At 30.2% G+C, this 21849-nt stretch overlaps 1 protein-coding gene across 1 annotated transcript; it reads left to right on the top strand.

Annotated features, from left to right (window-relative positions):
* The first annotated feature begins 508 nt into the window (after nt 1–508).
* Nucleotides 509–21064, top strand: LOC107647132 (alpha-L-arabinofuranosidase 2-like). The gene is given in 17 exon segments (XM_088490871.1): nt 509–718; nt 1066–1120; nt 1557–1759; nt 2244–2365; nt 3249–3402; nt 9339–9408; nt 9505–9650; nt 9879–9924; nt 10127–10179; nt 11313–11457; nt 17243–17361; nt 17454–17528; nt 18317–18423; nt 19302–19358; nt 19511–19712; nt 20311–20451; nt 20894–21064. Coding segments are annotated over 17 exon segments (2076 nt in total).
* The last annotated feature ends 785 nt before the right edge of the window (nt 21065–21849 follow it).

Raw genomic sequence — 21849 nt, 5'->3', positions numbered from 1 at the left:
CTTTTTTTGGAGGTTTTCCCACGTTAAAATTCTGGCGTCTGATTATTTAGTTTCCGTTATTATATTTGCTGCTTGGAGTATCTTTAGTATTGTCTATTTAATCGCACAGGTTGTGAAAAAATTATTTTTGGTGCTTTCGCTGTTAGATAGGTTCTTGTTTGAACTTTTGTTGAGATTTTTCCAACATGTTTTAATTAGGAAACTATTATTTTCAAAATATTTGTTAACAGGTAAAAAAAATAAATGTAAAAAAGAAAATAAAAAGAAAATTGGGTCAGCTAGCTTTGAAATAGCATTGAACTTTGCAGTCCCGTAACTTGAGGTAGTATCTCAAACTTATTACTTGATATTCGGATCTAAAGTAATTGTTTGCCACAGTTATCTACTGGTAATAATGTTCCAATGAAGCAAACTTTGTCTTAATAAATTCAAAGCCAAAATTGAAAAAACAAAGAAACCAGTAGTTGAATTGGATATAGAATTGAATTTGAGAAGAAAGAACAATATAATGGCTTTTCCTAATAAGGGTTCTTATTACTATTGCAGTGTTCTCTGCCTCTACATTATTATCATAGTGGCTAATTCTCTTGCTTTTCAATGTTCTGCTGCTGCTGCTTCTTCTTCTAATAATAATGATCAGATTTCAACTTTAGTTGTGAATGCTTCTATTGCATCTAGAAGGAGAATGCCAGATACTTTATTTGGAATATTTTTTGAGGTGGGAAAAGGATTATACTGTCGCTGCTTATTCTTCAATTTTTCACATCTTTGAAAATTATAATTTGATTATTATTTTTATACTAACAATATGTACAATATTAATACAGGGGACATTATTTGTACTTTAAAAAGAAGACACATTCATATTCATATTCACATCTTAAAGGAAGATAGAAAAAAAATTCCATGCGATTATGAGAATTCAATGAGAGGGAAAAAAACTTGAACTCTATATTTCTCAAATAATGCTCATTTGCAGAGGAATTAGAAATTATTTAATTGATCTTAAGCAGTGATTCTAACTTTAATTAATTAGTGTTAATCAAATTTCAATTTCTTTTGCAGGAGATCAATCATGCTGGAGCTGGAGGATTGTGGGCTGAGCTTGTGAGTAATAGAGGTCACTAGTTTAATTTCCATGTTCTCTACCTGCATAGATTTCATAGATATGATTGTTATGGAAAATTAAACTAATAAATAGAGGTTTTGTTAGTGCATAGATTAGTTTCATTCTGATTGCTTAAACCAAAAATAAAAATTAACAACTTTATTGAATATTTTACACATTTCTTATTTACTAATTCCTTAGAATGTAGTATTTTAATTAATAAAACTCCTTAAAATAAAAAATATCCATGTTGAGTTAGTTTTGATGATTTAAAATTGTTATTGAAGAAAATTATCAGTGGGAGAGTTTATTTCATCACTCAAAAAGTGAGATAATTCAACACTGTTTAATTTTTCTTCTAATTGCAGTATTATTTTTTTTTTTTTTTCTATATATAACATAAGCATACTTGGGTTAATTAGATTGCATTTTATGATTTTTGTTGCAGGTTTTGAAGCTGGGGGCACCCAAGTTCCATCAAATATTAAACCTTGGACTATAGTTGGAGAAGAATCATCTATTTTAGTGCAAACAGAACTCAATTCTTGCTTTGAACGCAATAAGGTTGCATTGAGAATGGATGTGTTATGTGATGATATTAATTGCCCTTCCGGCGGTGTTGGTATCTCTAATCCCGGTTACTGGGGCATGGTGAGATTATTTAATTAATAAGTAGTATTTGGTTTAATAATAATAATAATAATAATAATAATAATAATAATAATAATAATAAAATATGAATAATGATAATACATTAAAGGTTATATTAAAATTAACAAGTCATGGATTCAATTTTTGGATTAACAAAATATTTTTTGTAAATTATATATATTTAAGATATTTTGGAAAAATCATATTGCCTTACATATATTATCATCATCAATTATTCTTCATCATCAAATTTGTGACTTTTGACTTTTGAGACAGCAATTGAACAGTTTTTTTTCTTTCAACATAATTCAATAATATATGAGTAAAAGGTAGCATGTCTGGTCGATGAAATTAAATTATTCAATCAGAATTTATTAAATGTTTGTGTTTGTATATATGCAGTTGAGTTTTCCTCCTTCCACTATTAATGAGTTAAGATTTTGCTTCAGTCGACAATATAACAAAATATTAATAATTATTTCAGAACATCGAGCAAGGGAAGAAGTACAAAGTTGTGTTCTATGTCCGTTCAGCAGGACCAATAGATATGACAGTATCATTCAAAAATGCACAAGGTGGAGGAATATTGGCTTCTACTAATATCCAGTGAGCACTTTTTGATTAATTTTTTTTAGAAAAAAAGACAAATAGATAGTTAACTTTATGATTCGTGGACATTTAAATAATTAAGGATTTAAAAATATATTTAAATTTTTTATCTTTTCAAAATCTAGACATATTGATCTTTCATGTTCATTTGAGTCTGTCAAACCCAACAAAAAAAATCAAACGTGACTACGTTGTACTGATGGATGCTAGAATTTTTAAAATTTGACAAATTAGACTTAGGGATGATGTATGTATCCAAATTTTAAAGAGGTTAGATACTTAAATGTATTTTTAAAATTTTTAAAACTTAAATGTCAACGGACCAAAAAGTGAGAGATAAATTTATCCTTTTTTTTATTATTCTACAACCAAAAAGTCATAGATATATTGAAATGTTAGGGACAACTTTGAGACTTACTCCAAACGTTGGGGACAAAATCGATATTTTACTCAATAAACAATTATATGATATTATTGGTGGATATATTTATTTATTGAATATTATTATAATTTTTTAATGTTTTATTTTTGCTGTGTTTAATCAAGAACTATAATAGTTTTTTAATATTTTTATTTAAAATATTTTAATAATCAAATAATATTGATAATAACGATGATAATAATAATGATTTGATTTTAATTTACTTTTAATATCAATAATTAGATTAATATGCCTACATACTTCATAATAATAGTAAACAAAAATAAAAAAAAAAATTATTTGTGAAGTTGTGTAATTAAATAAAAGGATATTTAAAAAAATAATTAAATGAAATAAGTGTAACAATAAGTTTGCGGGGCGTGACAATAGGCTCTGTATAGTGTATACTATTATTTTCATCATCATCCCTATAATTAATCATCTGTGATATTGGTGCAGAGAAACTGCATCAGAAGTCTCAAACTGGAAAAGGATAGGGACTACATTGGAGGCGAATGGATCAAGTGCTAATTCAACCATTCAATTAACAACCACCAAGAAAGGCGTCATATGGTTGGACCAAGTTTCTGCCATGCCCCTTGACACGTTTAATGTATGTCATCATCATCATCATCATAATAATAACCACCAAACAAACTAACTAATTACTTAATTATTGTCCATGCTCAAGAAAAATTATGATTTTCTATTCTATTAATTATCTCATTGGTAATATTAGCGAAATTATTTTGAACATATTTACTAACGAAATAAATAACAAAACTTATTACATGTATCTCATTGTTCATGAGATACGTTTATAATATTTTAAAATGTTTCTCGTTAGTAATGTAAAAAGATATGTTTAAAATGATGCTCTTGCTAAGAGTATAGTCTACTGAAGATAGAATAACATACTGTATAAATCAGACTACTCAACGAATCAGTAACTAGTACCCACCTCGAGCGAAGATGTGTAGATCGTAGGAGAGCTCCCTTAATATGTCTGACCAAATTAGATCTCTCTCGTGAAGTTGAAACACAACCTCAAGAGTCCTAAACATGTCTCATGCCTCCTCAAAAGAAGCTCTGATCATTGCATCAATAATCAACTCATGGACTGTGTATTGCCCAATAGCTGGGTGGATTGTTGTGTCCTGAGTACTCCAGTCGAGGGCCCTGGCATGGATATCCCTACATAGGGAATCGAACTTCGCCTCCTCCTCGGCTGCACCTCTAGCTTGATTCTCCTCTTCCTCATCCTCTCTCGTCTCCCACCCCCTCTACTTTATGTCTCCTCCTCATCCCCTCCTCTCCCGCTCCTACCATCATGTCATGAAGCGAGGTGGTGCATCCGACGGCAACTACAAGTCATCTCTAGGCTGAGTAGTTGTGTGTCGCACGTTGTCTAGTAGACGCGCGCAAGTCGAGGATCGTCCAATACATCATCATGTGAAGAATTGGACCCTACAGGCTCTAACTCACTAGCTGAAGTGATCTTGGATGGGCTTGGGATCTGGCTTGTGATGTGTTATGACCATGCACTGCTCTATTCTGCAGACTCTTCACCTATTATATCACACCGTCAATCTATTGGGACACCACATGTCGTCACCCCTCGTAGCTAGTGGTAATAAAAAAATCTTTACACATTGATGGGATCATGTGGAATCGGTTGGTATGATCCCAACTGCCTCTTTACCCTGTCTCGACATAGTTGAAGCAAACTATATGACAACATAGACCTCTATGTGTGGACCAATTGGGGTACAACGCTTGTATCTTAGGTTGAGCATATGGTGTCCACCACTAGAACTGAAATTAATATCTCAAAATAGTCAACAAAAAAAATTAACTATATAAACCAAAAATATATTAACTTAAATATTTGCACATTGTCAATTTTTACTTGGTCAAGCCCATGGTATCCAACTTGTGGTGCCACCTCAATAGTCGTCCCTCCCTGTGATCTCGGCTATATTGTGCTAGACTTGACAACTGGTTACCAATTAACATCATTTGTAAGTTTCTATCATCAAATAATCAATGATATTTAAATTTTAACTTTTAAATTATAAAATTATATCTCACATCCAAGGAAAAAACAGAGACATCTCTATGGTTAGGTCCACAATAATCAAAGAACCTATGGTATATCCGACTAATCAGCAGTGGGATGCAGTCGATAATGTCCGTAGTGTCCCGGTGGAGTGTACTACATAGCAACCTATAGGTCCACACTAGGACCACCAACCCCATGACAACTACCTCCAATTGTCGAAATCTTCTAGCATTGACAACCACCGAATATGGTCAAGATTATTCGACCATCACCATGTAGCACCGTGCATATTGACGCAGTATTGGGGATCAACATTCAGCATCAACAATAATATGTTGTATCCTCTCCCTAAACCATGTAAGCTTGATGGAAAATACCTCCTTCTTAGCGTGTGGTTCCATGGGCGGTCTATCTTCAATTCCAAGTAGGACGATGGTGCCAGGTCTGGAAATCTCTCATGCACCCACCTACTGAATTATCATTTGTATGCGATCTGAGATGAAAAACCATGTCCTGGAGTGTGATAATATACTCACCCCATGGTACTATGATAGGTGGAATGTGTGAATCTCTGAGCATCGCCTCTCAACAAAAATTGATAGCATATTATCGAAAGAGTCCCTAATGAGCTAGTACTACGTGACCAAACCATGCCTCAAGACAAAACCTTAGGAGGAGCCATAGTGTGGTTCATTCATTTGAGAAGTAGCACCTACCTTAGGTCTATGTACGAAACTACGGATATATAACTTCAAATGAGTAATTTGTACCTATATCAAAATTTTCACAAATCAAATTAAAAACAAAACATTATTTAATTCTTAAATATGATTCCATTAAGAAAAAGTACGAGGAGTCAATAGAATATTTGTACAATATGTACAATGGAGAATTAGTCATTATTAGAGATATAACCATTAGTGTTATCTTTTGTCATTAGCTAAAGCTTTTAGGATGAGTTGTATCATAACATGATATTAGAGTTCTGGATCCAAAAGGTGTACGTACACATTGTACAAATAGTCCATTAACTTTCTAGCAGGACTCTTCCATTAAACATAGAACTACTCCTAACAATAATTGATACCTAGGAATAAATATAATTCTATTAGATGTGCTTAACTAACCCTAACAATAATAAATTATACAAATAAAATTTTCTAACTAACGCTAACTCAAAAAAAAAATTGCCTAAATTGTTCGTCGCTAACCCTAACAAGCATGCTATACTAAGGAGCTTTAACATTAAAATAAAACAAAAACAAAAAAATAAAATTACCTCTACGAACTTCAACGTTTAGTGCCCTTCAATGTGCTAGACTGCTAGGTGTTATTTAGCCTATTAATATCTGAAGAGCAAGCCATTAAACTCCTAAGAAAGCTTCAAAACTCAGAGAACTCTATTAAATTAAAAAAACTCCAAAAAGCACAACTGGGCAAAATCATCCCTTTCATCTAACGTTTAGGCAAAATCATTAGCACTGCTAAGTGCTAACAAGATAAGTAATAAAATAAAAAAAAAAAATATAACTTTAAATACGTAAAAAGTCGCAACAAGTGGTGAGCCCGAAAATTTTATTAGTGAGCAGGGCAAAAATGAATATACGTACATATAATATAACATTTAGCATAATTACATTATAATAAATGCTTACAGTCGTTACAGAAAATAATAATAAAAGTTAAACTTCATAAAAATGTTTATAATAGTCATAAAAAAATTTTATTGTAACCAAATTTGATTTACATGTGAAATTAATTTTTTTATAACTATGATAAATATTTTTATAAAGTTTAAAAATTGTTAATATAAATATTTTGTATAATTATTGTAACCATTTTTATAAAGTTTAAAATTTTTATTAGGGTAAAACACAAAAATAAACTAAACACAAACCAATATTACATGATAGTCCTAAAAACAATAACGTTCCATGCATGTCTAAATTGATCGATGAATCTATATAAATCGAATTAAGTCAAGTCGATTTATCCTTACTCTATGTAAATCGAATTTAATCAATTTGATATACTCCTCCCCAATGTAAATCGAATTTAATCACTTCGATTTAGGCTTTCACTATATAATTTGTACTTAATCAATTCAATTTAGCTTAGAACAATGTAAATCGAACTTAATTAATTCGATTTACTAATGTAGGGCGTTGCATGGTGTAAATCGAGTCAACTACGTTCGATTTACTGCATGTGATAGAACATAATAAATCGAAACCCCTTGAATCGATATATATATATATATATATATATATATATATATATATATATATATATATATATATTTTGACAAATGACATAAATCAAGTTAAATTAATTTGATTTAATATGATATTCACGTATATAAATAGGAGCTAAACGTAAAATTCTCATCATAATGGGACTCACAATGGCTAGTGATGATAGATTTTTAGTTCTTGTACTCTATAGAGGGTCGATTAAGAAAAAAAAAATGCGAGAGGAGATAAAATTTACTGATAAATATCCGTTGAGTGTTTTTATCAAACCTATTACGAGTTTCGTTGAGTTTCAGAATATTATAATCCAAAAATTAGGACTGCATGGTATCAAACAGGTGGAGAAGTTATTCTATAGAATTTCGATTTCGATTGTACGTGATGGTGTGAAGTACGATTCCTTTATCATAGGCAGTGACAAAGATTTGCAAGTTCTGTTCCACTATCGTCATCGGTTTCCCGAGGTGAGGCTCCCTGAGCTATTGACCAAACTTAGAGACGTGGTCTGTAGTTCTGGAGGATCGAACTGGAATCCTCAATCTTTCGCAATGCTAGCCGCCTCTAGTACAATGCCTCTTAGTGCCTCATCATTTGTGCTTATGATTGCACCTAAGGCAGTTTTGGTTGCATCTCTGTCCTTCGCAGCTGATCTGAACCGGGATTGTGACGGACAAATAGGTGATAATCGACCCTTCGGTGAGCTTGCTATTGCGATGGCTGGTACTCCGATCCTGTTATGATCCTAGTTTTTAGGGAGGGTGTGTGGAGCACCAGATGGTGTGGAGGATGTACTGCAAGATGAAGATGATGTGGAGCCCGCCACGATCGTTGATGATAGTGATAATGACTTAGTGAGGAGTATTCTAGTTGGGAGTGGTGGAGCATCTAGTTCAGGAACTCAGCATTACCCCGCACTTTTTAGCTTTGGACTTGAGGGCCATGATACAGCAGAGTTACTGGGAGTAGCTTTTGGATTTAAGGCCAAAGATACACAAGATACAGGAAGTCTAGGTGAATTCCAAGTTGGTCAGCAGTTTTAGGATAAGGAAAAGGTCGTCTTAAGCATCAAGACTTATAGCATCCGCCGTGGGGTTGAGTACAAGGTGTTGGAATCCGATCATTGCAAGTACCATGGAAAGTGTAAGAATTTTGACAAGTACAGCAAAATACACCAGAGAAAAAAAAGGTAGAGAGAGAAGTATAGAGAGTGAGACAAACACAGAACGAAAGAGAATAGTGGCATGCACAGAAATAAAATAGAAGTAAGAAGAGAGAGAGAGAGAGAGAGAGAGAGAGAAAGGTGGCAACCACAGTGGTGTTAGAACGAAAGAGAATAGTGGCATGCACAGAAATAAAATAGAAGTAAGAAAGAGAGAGAGAGAGAGGTGGCAACCTCAGTGGTGTTAAGAGGTAGAGGTGGAGGCTGGAGGTGATGTATTTTGGTGGAAAGAGAGAGAATGGAATAAGATACCAAGTGAGGGAGAAAGATTGTGCCTAGAGAATTTAGGACCTACTTTTATTGTCAATTTTTTTGTTAGAAAATTCTGACTTTAATTCAAATATCACTAATTAAAATGTATCGTTTAGGTTATTGTAAAAAAAATCTAACAGTGATTGATATACTAAATTTTTCTTCGTAAAATCAACATTTGATTCTTTGACAACCACACTCATGCCAAATTAAATACTAATTAGCATCATATTTTGCAACAAATATATAGTTGGAATATTAAATCCGACGATAATATTTTAAAATTTTATATTTAGTTTATTTTTATCGATAAAACCTTCATGACTTTTTATAAATTCCTGTTAGTGTATTGAAATTTATTTTTCTTGTAGTTGAGCTTAAGCTTAGTGGTACAGTTAGGTCTCTTGTCAAAAATAAATAGTTAAATAACAAGAAAAAATTACTTAAATTTAGCTAGGTAATTACATTTTAAAATTTAAAATGAAAGTAAATTCAAAATACTTTTAATAATGGGTCAAATATTTAAAATTAATGAGACACCTATTATTATTATTATTATTATTATTATTATTATTATTATTATTATTATTATTATTATTATTATTATTATTATTATTATTATACCCATATATTAATAAATAGATTACAAAATCTAGCCCCTAACCTCCTATAATTAAGTGCATGCATAAACATTGGTTATGTAGTATGATTTTTTATTCTTTCCATGAATGTTAATAAGTCTTCAAACTTGGATATTGTCAAAGGGACATGGTTTTCGAAAAGACTTGGTCAACATGCTGATAGAGTTGAAACCAGCTTTTATTAGATTTCCAGGTATATAAGTTATTGTAATATTTTTTTACAGAATCTATGATTTAGTTTAATTCAAATAAATAATGATGGTGTTGATTGTTGTTGTTGTTGCAAGAGGTGGTTGCTTCGTAGAAGGACAAAGACTAAGTAATGCATTTAGGTGGAAAGAGAGTGTTGGGCCATGGGAGCAGAGACCAGGCCACTTTGGCGATGTTTGGAATTATTGGACTGATGATGCTTTTGGTTATTTTGAGGCTCTTCAAGTAAGTTTATTTGGTTTAGTTTAGTTAATTTTATAGAGCTGTTTGGTGTTGAAATTAGAGAAACACTATATGTAATTATGTACTCTTTTTTATATATAATTTTAGTATTAAAAGTGATTGATAGAAAGTAAAAGAAGATAAAAAATATATACAACAAAAATATACAGAAAATTGTATAAATATATATATTTTTTTAATTGACTATGACAACTATTTTTTCTTTTGTAGCTAGCAGAGGACATTGGTGCAAAACCAATATGGGTCTTTAACAATGGTAATTTTTCAAATCCAAGTTTCATCTTTCTTTAAGTGAGTAGCAATTATGGTTGAATTAATTATTGAGAAATTCTTAGATATTTTCAGTGTACAATAGTACTTTACAGAATAAAATAAATCATAAATAATACAGAACAAAAGTGTTAGTGCACACAAAAAATTATCTTAATTATTATTGCTTGTGTGTATTCTTTTGGAAGGTATTAGCCATACTGATGAAGTTGATACAAGCGCTATCAAGCCTTTTGTGCAAGTACGTTAGTTTTTTTGTCTTTATTCCACTTTGTCTTCGAATCTAATCAAATGATAATAACGTTGGTGATACTTATTATCGCCTAAGCACACAAAAAGAGTTCTAGAAGAAAAGTTTACTAGGGGAATGTTTCATGATAAGTAACATTAATTGCCAACACCCCCCCTCCCCCTTTTAATTTTGTTGACTTCATTTGGTTCTCAGTACGATATTCTTAAATTTGATGACCTTAAATTTTGAATTTTTATTTTAGAGAATAAAGTATAATTTTTTATTTTTAAATAAATTTTTTTATATTTTTTTAATTTTATTTATAAAATAAATAGTAAAAGATCATACTTTATACTTTAAAATAATATTTAAAATTTAGAAGATCTAAATCTAATATTTTTAGAGATGATAAATAGACTGAAATTCACTAATTTGGTCTGCATAACTCGCAAAAAAAAAAAAATAGAGCAGGTTAAAAATTTGAGACCGCCGTGATAAAATCGGCTTAACTTTTACCGTCTAACCTATGGATTTTGGCGGGAGCAAGACGAACTTACCTAGTAGACCCACCATTTTATAATTTTATTTCAAAAAATTTGATTAATTATTATGTTTATTAGATATTTAGAATTATAAAAAATTTTGTGTTTGTAAATTTAAAAATTATAATTTTTTGTCTTTAAAAATTATAAATTTATTAAAATATTTATGAAATTTATATTTTTTTAAATATTTAATGTTTAAAAAAAATAAAAACAAAAATTAGCATACTTAGTCCACCAATCCACCATTAAGCGGAACGGAATAGAAATTTGAGACCGCCTCACTAAGCGGGCAAGTTAGCCCGCTAAATAACAAATTTTTGGTGAAGCGAAATGGACTAACCCGTTTGTCATCCTTAAATATTTTCCAAATTAAAGTATCTATTGTTGTTAGTTATAATTTTAAGATCATGAAATAAACTCAACCCAATAAATTAGTACATTACTAGGAGAATTTTGTGGCTTAAGTACCACATAAAAGTAACAACAAACACCTTTTTATTTGTGCAAAAACTAACTTCGTTCTTCTATAAAACGTTGTTATAGACTTAAAAGAAAATTAAATTTTCATATATTAGTGACATTTTTTCCCTATTATAGGATACCGTAGATGGTATTGAGTTTGCGAGAGGAGCAGCCACTTCGCAATGGGGTTCCGTTAGAGTTGCTATGGGGCACCCTAAGCCTTTTGACCTAAAATATGTCGCTATTGGAAATGAAAATTGTGGAAAGCAACACTACCAAGGCATGCATTATTTCTTTCTCCCTAATTTTTCGTGTCCTTTTTTAAATTTATCATCTGTACCACGAGTTATTATTATTTTATATATGGTTGTGTGACTTGTGCATTGCTTTAATTTTAATTGGATGAATGGTCATTATCATGTATACTTATTTTTTAGTTAGAAATAACATTTTAATTTGGAGTTTTTTTTTTAATCATAACAATTGCCTACTGAAACCCTTAACCAACATCAAAATAGTAAAAAGAATTAACTAAATGAAAAAAAATTAAAAGAATAACAAATTTCTACAGATATTTTTATCTTTTATCATTTGAAAATAGTTTTAAGTTTATGATCTCTTTAAAGATAGGATATATATATCCCTCCATTTACATAAGTCCCTCAAATTTAGGATTGGCAATTTATACCCTATCCACGGATATTCAATTCGATCCAACCCGTTCGGATAGGGAAGGCTACCCGACCCAGTGTGGATAAGGTAAGGTAAGATCCGGATATTTCTGCGGGTAGGGTAGGGTAGGGTAGGGTTTAGAATTTTAGGGTGCGGGTAGGGTTAGGGTTAAGAAATTCTTAACCCGCGGGTAGGGTAGGGTAGAGTTTTAATAAAATTTTTAACCCGCGGGTAGGATTACCCTACCCTACCCATTGCCAGCCCTACTCAAACCCAATGAAAAAATCTGACGTAACTTCTATTGTGATGACCAGATCGTTACAGATGTACATGTCGAAAATTTTTAAAATAGGACAAATTAGTTCATCTTCTTCAAAATAATAAGACACATAAATCTTTCTTTTCCTTTTTCTATCTCCACTCACACCACTATTTTCATTTTTCTTCTACCTTTTTCACCCTTCTTGTTCTTCTTCAAATAATAATAATAAACATTCTTACTAAATCAAAACAAATCAAAACAATGATTATAATTCATTTATCATGAATAATCTCTTGAATCCTGAACGATTCATGACACAACAATATCAAATTCAACTAACACAAAACACATTCATTAATTTCAAGAACTAATTAATTAGCTGAAAATTTGTTCAAAGTTCTCTAACAACAATGCTCTCCACAAAATTTGTTTCTAATTTAAAACAAGCTACAACAACATATCACAAAATTAGCAAATCAAACCAGAATCTTCCGACTATCAAACAACACCAAATTCAACTAACACAAAATACATTCATTAATTCCAAGAACTAATTAATTAGAAAAAAAGAAGAGTTTCTTGAAAAAGACGAAGAGCGAGAAGAGACATTATGCCATCCTAATTTCTAAATCAAAGATTCAAAATTTTTTATAAAGGAAGAAAAGGAGAAGATGAGCATATCAATGCTGAAAGAAGAGAAGCAACGGAGCATATCAACGCAGAAGTCGCTATTGGGACTCGCCATTGCTAGAGATGCCGCTGCTGCTGAGAGATAAAAAAAGTGATGCAACAGACAGCGAGCTTGAGAGGCTGAGAGAATGGATCTAAGAGACTGAGTGAGTGAGTGAGTGAGTGAGTGAGTGAGTGAGTGAGTGAGTGAGTGAGTGAGAGAGAGAGAGAGAGAGAGAGAGAGAGAGAGAGAGAGAAAGGAGGCGACAGTGCGAGCTTGAGAGCCTGAAAGAAGGGAGGCGACAAACGCGAGCTTGAGAGGCTGATCTCAGCAGCGATGGTCACGGGCGTCGTTGCTGGCTTGCAACCTTGAAAGTGAGAGAGAAAGATAGCGGCGAAAGTGCCGAGCGGGAGAGAAAGGGAGACACTTGAGGAAGTGATGATGATAGGTAGTGAGACTCTGAGAGAAAGGGAAGGCAGCTGAGAGAGAGAGAGAGAGAGAGAGAGAGAGAGAGAGAGAGAGAGAGAGAGAGAGAGAGAGAGAGAGAGAGGAAGATCTAGGCATAAAAAGACAGGGAGAAGTTTTGAACCTCTGCATCAAAACAACGTCATTTTGAAGAAGAGGAACTAATTTTTCATGTTTTAAAAACTCTCCCTCCACGTGTGCCTCCGTGAACCTTTGCATCAAAGCGACGTCATTTTGAAGAAGAGGGACTAATTTGTCTTGTTTTGAAAACTCTCTCTCCACATATGCATTAGTACAATGCATAGTTATCAAATCCGGACCAGACCGGTCGGTCCGATCGAAAAACAAGTGAATCAGATTATAAGATAGTCCGAATTACTCTTATAATCATTCCTGCAATTGACACGTAGAAAATTGGTTTGACTCGTCTTAAACCAGTCAACTCGGTTCGAACCGGACATATTTGACACGGCGGGTCAATGTTTCGCCCGCGCACCTCCATGATGCACAAGTGGTGGCATGGATCATGGTAATAGACACCCCCTTTTAAATTAAATAGTTAATTCAAAAAGTAGCACAAGTCTAGCTCGAGTTTGAGACCTGTGAGACAAAGGGTGTCAATCTTCGACTAGGCCAACATGTCTATTAATACTGTTTGGGTTAATAATTATATATATTATAAAAGCAACCCCTATACACTTATTAAGTTATATTAAAGACTAATATATATATATATATATATATATTACCGGGTCAAATGGTTTGAGCAGTGATTCACCGGTTGAACCATTAACCCAATAATCTAGTAACTTAACCGAGTCGATTGCCGGTTCGGTTCTGATAACTATGATACAATGGAAGCCACATCAGACTTCTTTGTTGGGTTTGACAGACCCATATGTACGGAGGAATATATATGTCCAACTTTAAAGAAGTCATGGACTTAAAAGTATTTTCAAATGGTGAGGGACAAAAATGTTTGTGGGACAAAAGGTCAGGAATCTATTTGTTCTTTTCTAAAATAAACACATACACAGAAAGAAAGAGAAAAAGATTTGTACTCAATGTAAATTTTGTTGACTTAAGACTTCATAGTTAAAAACTTTGTATGCGTAATAAATTTCAACAATCCATCTTTTTCCACAAACAGCTGTTGTAGTTTCTTATAATTAGATCTCACTATTATCACAACAAGTAAGTATTGTGTTTCTTTTAGAACTGTATTGATGCACTCTGATAAGTTGGTTGTCATATGACTACATACCTACTACCACTATCACAATGTTGCAATCAAATCTCCTTGTTGAATCAGTTTGCCTACTCCACTATTTAAGATGATAAATCTCTCAAGGCAATCATGTATTAATCATACTCATCCTTTCTTAGATTATAAATTACATTTATAAGTATCGCTTTACCTCTGTAATTTTGAATCATGGCATGAAATTGGATGTCATGTGGCAGATGCAATAAGCATGGTGAGTATTGGAAGAAACACTATTATCAATGATAAGAATATCTCATAGTGCTTGGGATCTGTTGGAGATAATTAGGATGTCCTCCTGTGGTGTGACGTGTTGCTTTAAATTTGTCAAGTTAAAGGTCACATTTCTATTAATTCGAACCCAATAACTGCTCTTATCTTAGGCTACAATGATTAGGAAAATACTACCATATGTTCTGTACAAATGTATGTTGTCAACTAAAACAAAGGACTTGTAGTGTTTGAAAGCTTCAAAACATAGTGAAAAGGCCCAAAACATTTGATCTTATAAATCTGACAAGAATCGCAATCCACTAAATCTCTATTGCAACACAGGATGACTGTGAAATCATGTACAGTCTTAAGGAGATAATGCTGCCATGCTTTCAAGAGTTTAGGCATCTTGTTATACGATTCTTCCCAATCATTATATATTTGGGTGATTGTCTTTTGGTTTTTGATCCAATTTTTTCTGTACAAAATTTGAAACGATACTTCTATTGCACTGCACTTTACAAAACTATATCAAAATAGATGGATTAGCTTATATAATGGGCATAATAACATCAATAGACACGTAACAGCCTAGTCTACTAGCTTGTGGATATTGTCCCATTGATACTTCGGGCTTTGAAATTTAGTTCTTGATGGAAGAACAAAAACTACTCAACCCATCAAGACGCGTCCACAAGGAAGAAGTCTCCATGTCCTTATGAGGCATGTTTTATTCCCCTTTCAAATCAATGTGGACTTCACATTCCAACCTCTAATATGGCCCAATGTCCTCATTGCCGTATTGATCTGGGTACCAGCTTTAATATCATCCGTAATAGTCTAGTCCACTTACTTGTAGATATTGTTTAATGTAGTGTCCTGAGCCTCACAACTTTTTTTCTTGTGTTTTTTATGGAGGAACAAAAATCACTCAACCCATTAAAATGCATTCATAAGAGATAGGTCTCCACATTTTTATAAGGCATGTTTTGTTCTTGTGAAGTCCCACATCAGTTGAAGAGGAGAACAAAATATACCTTATAAGGATGCGCAAACATCTCCATTGTGGATGCATTTTGATGTCTTGAGTGATTTTCGTCTCTCCATCAAGAACAAAATCGTAACACATAGAGTGCCAAAGTGGACAATATCGGCAAATTGGTGATCTAGGCTGTTATAGATGGTATTAGAAGCAATGCTCGACTCAATGTACCAATGAGAATATTGGGTCCCATTAAGGGATGAAATGTGAAGTCCCACATTGGTTAGAGAGAGGATTAAGACATGTGTGTCTAGACTCGATCGAACCTGACCCTAAATAATGACCAAGTCAATTTTTGATACCCTTACCTGATCTTAAACCTAATGAAATCACACCAAATTAGCTCCAAAGTATACGGGTCTGAGCTCGATCTTCGGACCGGTCTAGGTCATGTACATCCCTATATGCCTTATAAAGATGGGGAGATTTTTCTTTCGTGGACGCATTTATATGTGTTAAATAATTTTCGTTCCTCCATCAAAAATAAAACTATGAGGCATGGAGTGTCAAAGTAAATAATAACCACAAGCAGCTAAACTAAATTGGTACAAAACAAAATAAATTAAGACATATCTAATTTATACCGTAAATAATATACGGTTCAATATTTTAACACGTATGCCACTTGCAAACGAAATACGTGTTAAAACAACATTATTTATCTAGTTTACAATATAAATGAAATATGTGTATACCTATTTTGTTTTCACTAAAAAAAGACATGTCACTCATGGAGCAAAAATATAAATTCTTCCATGCTTAAATATATTAGTAATTATTATATTTATTTTATTTATTTAAAAAATATATCATTAAATAATAATAATAATTAAATTGTTATATTTTTTATATTCTTAAAAATTATAATATATGTATAAATTGTTGTATGACATATTTAATTAATTTTAAATTTTATAAAATATTCTTAGATCGATCCACATAGTGAAATGTTAGAATCTAACGGTTGAATTGATAAAATTTATATGGCATAAAACATTATTTTAAAAGTGTTATATTTTTTAAAAATGTTGGGGTTAACATTTTCAATGGAAGAAAAAAGCTGAGTTAGCTAATATTAATTCAAATGTAGATAAATATAAGAAGAAAAAAAAATCACCTAATATTTATATTTTTTAATCCACTTCTTCAATTTTATACACAATTAACACGGAGTCACCAAAAAAAATACACAATTAACACGGGACAATATAAATTAAGAGTTATGTTACGTGAATATTAAAATTAGTTACTAAAATTAATTATCAGTATAAAATATATATTAAAATATAAAAATATATTAAAAATAAATTAAATTATACATATATTTATATATAAATACATTGGTGGTTAATTTTAGTGGTTAATTTTAGTATACAAATAGTGTTTTTGATAAATTAATATTTTCCTTATTACTTATATAGTTATATTATTTTAACATTGTATGCCTGAACAAAACAACAATTTTGTTTATCATCAGGGAATTACCTTGCGTTCTACAATGCAATAAAACATGCTTATCCAGATATTAAGATTGTTTCAAATTGTGATGCTTCCTCCAAGCCGTTAGATCACCCCGCTGATTTGTACGAGTATCATGTAATTAATAATTTCCCTTCTCCCGATTCACATTCAATTAATTTCCTTTGAAAAATAATATTTTGTTTTGAACTTTTTAATTTTCTTACCAGACTTATCCTCATGACGCTCGAAGTATGTTTAATAACGCTCAGGTGTTTGATAAGACACCACGTAATGGTCCAAAGGTTTGCTTATCTTCACTGAATTATATCCACAATAATTAATGCTCATTTATACTAATAATTATGTAGACATAATGCATTTACACTCCGTTTATTTATAAAGACAGAATATTAAAATAGAAATATAAAAACATAAAATTATTTTTGACAGAAAAAATATAAATAAAAATAATATATTTAAAAATATTAAATTAGTATATTTTGTATTCATTTTGATAGAAAGAATACAAAAATACTAATAAGAGACATAATTTATTTTTTATTTTTTTATTTTTATTTTTATTAATTTTTTATAATTATATTTTTTGTCTCAAATTTTTTGAATGAAAAAAAATGAGAATAAATTAAATTTTTATAATTTGTTATAGTTTTATATAATTATTTAATTATATTAATTTTTTAGATTATTATTCACATAAAAAATATAAAAATTAATTATTTTTATTAAAAAAAGTATAAAGATAAAGAAATTAATTTTTAATTAGTTAATATTAGTCAATTTTTTATTTAAAAATTGTTTATTTTTTTAAAATTTAAAATTTATGATTTAAAATTTAATAATTTATAATTTAGTGTCTAGAATTTAAGATAAACGAAATAATTTAAAAATAAATAAATAATGTTGATTGAAAAATATTGATTTCTTAGTATTATTCTTTTTACTAATATGACAATATCAAGTATCTAATTAGATATACATTTTTTTTTACTTTATCAGAATATTAAAATTAATTTTTTATGTATACTTGAATTAATTTTAATCCCTTGGATCTATGGATAATATGTTAAAGGCTTTTGTGAGTGAGTATGCTCTAATTGGAGAGGAACAAGCCAAGCTTGGGACCCTTTTAGGAGCTGTATCTGAAGCTGGATTTCTTATTGGATTAGAAAGAAACAGGTAAACTGTAGCTTTCTATGAACCATTTCAAGATACATCAACATTATTGCTCGAATTTTTAAAATGGAATATATGATACAATTGAGAAAGCTATGCACTACTTTTGGTTAATAAGCTCCACATGATGGTTCAATTTATATGTATTTATCTAAACTAGTAATTATAATTAATTTTTTATCACTGACTATCTGATGTTAGTCACTACTCTTTTTTGTTAGTGACGTTCATGCAACTTTTGGGGGGTGTTAAGAAATGGAAATGTTCCAATATTATACACTATTTAACATTGAATATTGGTTACAAAAATAATAACCAATACAAAATATCCGTGTCACTTTTTAAATAAATTCTTGGATTTGAGCTTTCATAATAGATAACAAAAATTCTAACTAGCTAGCTTTAAAAAGTTAGTCACATCAAAATATGAATGTCTTTAATTTAAGCAAAATTGTGTCCCATAAAAAAGTAATAGTGAATTTTTTTAGAAAAATAAAATAGTTTATTACAAAAGTAGGTTCAATAAAAATACACAGCAAAATGGTGAAATATAATTAGTCACATCAAAAAGAGCTTTGAGCTTTCATAAAACATAGTAGATAACAAAAATTCTAACTAGCTTTAAAAAGTTAGTCACATCAAAATACGAATGGCTTTAATTTAAGCAAAATTGTGTCCCATAAAAAAGTAATTGTGAATTTTTTTAGAAAAATAGTCTATTACAAAAATAGGTTCGAGAAAAATACACAGCAAAATGGTGAAATATAAAACACTATTATCAAGTCATATAAAAAAGTTCACAAATAAATAAAATATATTATCCTAAAAAAATACTATAGGATAAAAAAGAAGATCATAACATTTTCCCATTTTTGATGCAGTGATCACGTGGCGATGGCTTCGTATGCTCCTCTTTTTGTAAATGCAAATGACAGGAAGTAATGTCCTTCAACTTTTTTCATTTCCCATAACGGCATACATATATATAAACTTACAAAGCCATGTTCTTTTCTTTAAGATATTGAGAATCATATGATAGAATATATATATATAATTTTGAATTAATATGGCCACACAATGTTGTGAGTAGGTGGAACCCAGATGCAATTGTTTTTAATGCGAATAAGGTTTATGGAACACCAAGCTATTGGGTGCAGTACATGTTTAGAGAGTCAAGTAACGGTGCAACATTTCTTGAATCACAGCTTCAAACAACAGATCCTACTTCACTTGCTGCATCTGCAATTCTCTGCCAAAATCCTCAAAATAACAAAACTTCCCTAAAGATAAAGGTATTTGTAGTTGACTTTGTATAATTCCTTGCAGCCTTTTGGTGCATGACCTAGTAAAAAAAGAAAAAGGAAAATTGGATGCCAACATTTTTCAATTAAAATTTTTCTCGCATCTCAAAATAAAATAATGCATGCTTAGAATTTTTTATTTAAATAAAATAAAAAAATCAATATTATCAGATTTTTCTAAACAAAATTTTAAAACATAAATTTTTTAAATCTATTAATATATAAATTATTACAATGTGTATTAAATAATATATTAAATATCATATTTTAGAACGATTTATGCATAGAATTCTTTTAAAAAATACATGTAAATCGTTTCAGGGCACTGAGATTCTCAAGTTGTATGTAACTTGTCTTAAAGTAGGATGGATTACACCTTTTTCACCTAAACGGCTAAACCACTAAAATAACACACAGCACCCTAACACTATTTATGTACAAAAATATAAGATACATATATAGGCTGTGACTGAAAAAGATATATTATGCATATAATAACGTAAATATTATAACAACAATTAATTCTTGAATAAAAATGTAATATGATCTATATTAGTAAATTAATGATAGTACAATAAAATTTGTCCAGGTTGCAAACATGAGAAGTGACCAAGTGAATCTCAAGATTTCTGTTGAGGGATATGCTACATCAAATCTTACTGAGTCAACAATTACTGTACTATCATCTATCAATGCATTGGATGAGAATACTTTCTCAGACCCAAAAAAGGTTCATGTGATGATCTTTCATTTTTCCCATCAAATTCTTACATGTACTTACTTAATTAGCCATATAAATCTTCAGAAAAAATGTAGATATTTTAGTCCTCAATGAATTTTAATCACTAAATTATTAGTCTTTCACTTTCTATTTTATTAAATTTATTAATCTTCACGTCAAATTTTTATAAAAAGTTAGACAAATTAATTTTTATCATTTTAACAAAGTCATATCAATTTTTAAAAAATTATAAATTTCTAAGAATAGTTTTTTTTATATATATAAACAAATAATCTAATGTAAGAATTAGTTTGTCTAACGAAATAAAAATTTAAAAATTAATTTAATAATTAAAATTTATTAAAAAATAAAATATCCAATTAAAAGTTTTTTAGATATTGACTTAAAATATTATTCAATATATAATTACTTAAGTTTGTTTATTTTACAGGTAGTACCAAAACGAAGTCCATTTCAGAGAGCTGGTAAGGAGATGAATTTCATAATCCCTCCAATTTCATTGACCGTATTTGACTTGTTATGACAATCAATTATTTGAGGATTACAAAATAATGCATCATCGTCAAGGCAGCATCATACTTTAATTTTATTAGATGGTTAGATGGTAGAGAAATAAATTAGAGCACCTAAGATTAAAAAAATATAGAAGAAAACAATGAAGAGGGGATCTACCGTTCAGAATTAGTGAACAGATCTTAATTAGTATGATTTTATAATACAAATTCATTTGTAGCCAATTATTGTAGATTTAGATGAGGCTCATATAAGAACTCCTTAATGTAGATTTAGATTGAATATATATTACATATCATTCTTCTTGTTCCCCCTTTTTATTTTGTTTTATTTTATTTTTATACGTAGTTGGATAACCTTGTTCCATATTTAAAATATTGTGAAACAACTAAAATTATTCCATTGAAATACTATAAAAATGAAAAAAGGAAATTGAACATGAACTTACTCCCTTTAGTGATTCATCGAGGAAAAAAAAAAGTCTTACCGTCGTCCATTAAGTAAAATAATTGTACTGTGTATAAATGTAAAATAATGATAGTGAACTAATTTTTTAAATTATTTTATTTATTTTAAATTTTAAATGTTAAATTATAAATTTTTAATTTTAAATTTTAAATTATCATAAATTTTTAAAAGATTAATTAATATTAATTAATTAAAAGCTTATATATATATATAGTAAACTAGAGTTTTATGTTACGTTTTTTATTTAAATAAATAAAATAAATATAATATTATATATCGACATGCTAATTCAAACTTCTCTCGTGAACAAATTAAACGACACTAAAATAATATAGGTTATTTTTAAGGATTATTATGTGTCAAAAAAATTAAAATTTGTTAAAAAAAATAAATTTTGACACTATT

Source organism: Arachis ipaensis, chromosome B6 (genome assembly GCF_059453495.1).
Source record: "Arachis ipaensis isolate K30076 ecotype BB chromosome B6, ASM5945349v1, whole genome shotgun sequence".
NCBI lineage: Eukaryota > Viridiplantae > Streptophyta > Magnoliopsida > Fabales > Fabaceae > Arachis > Arachis ipaensis.
Note: the sequence above shows the minus strand (reverse complement) of the source record. Positions and strands in the feature narration are given on the sequence as shown.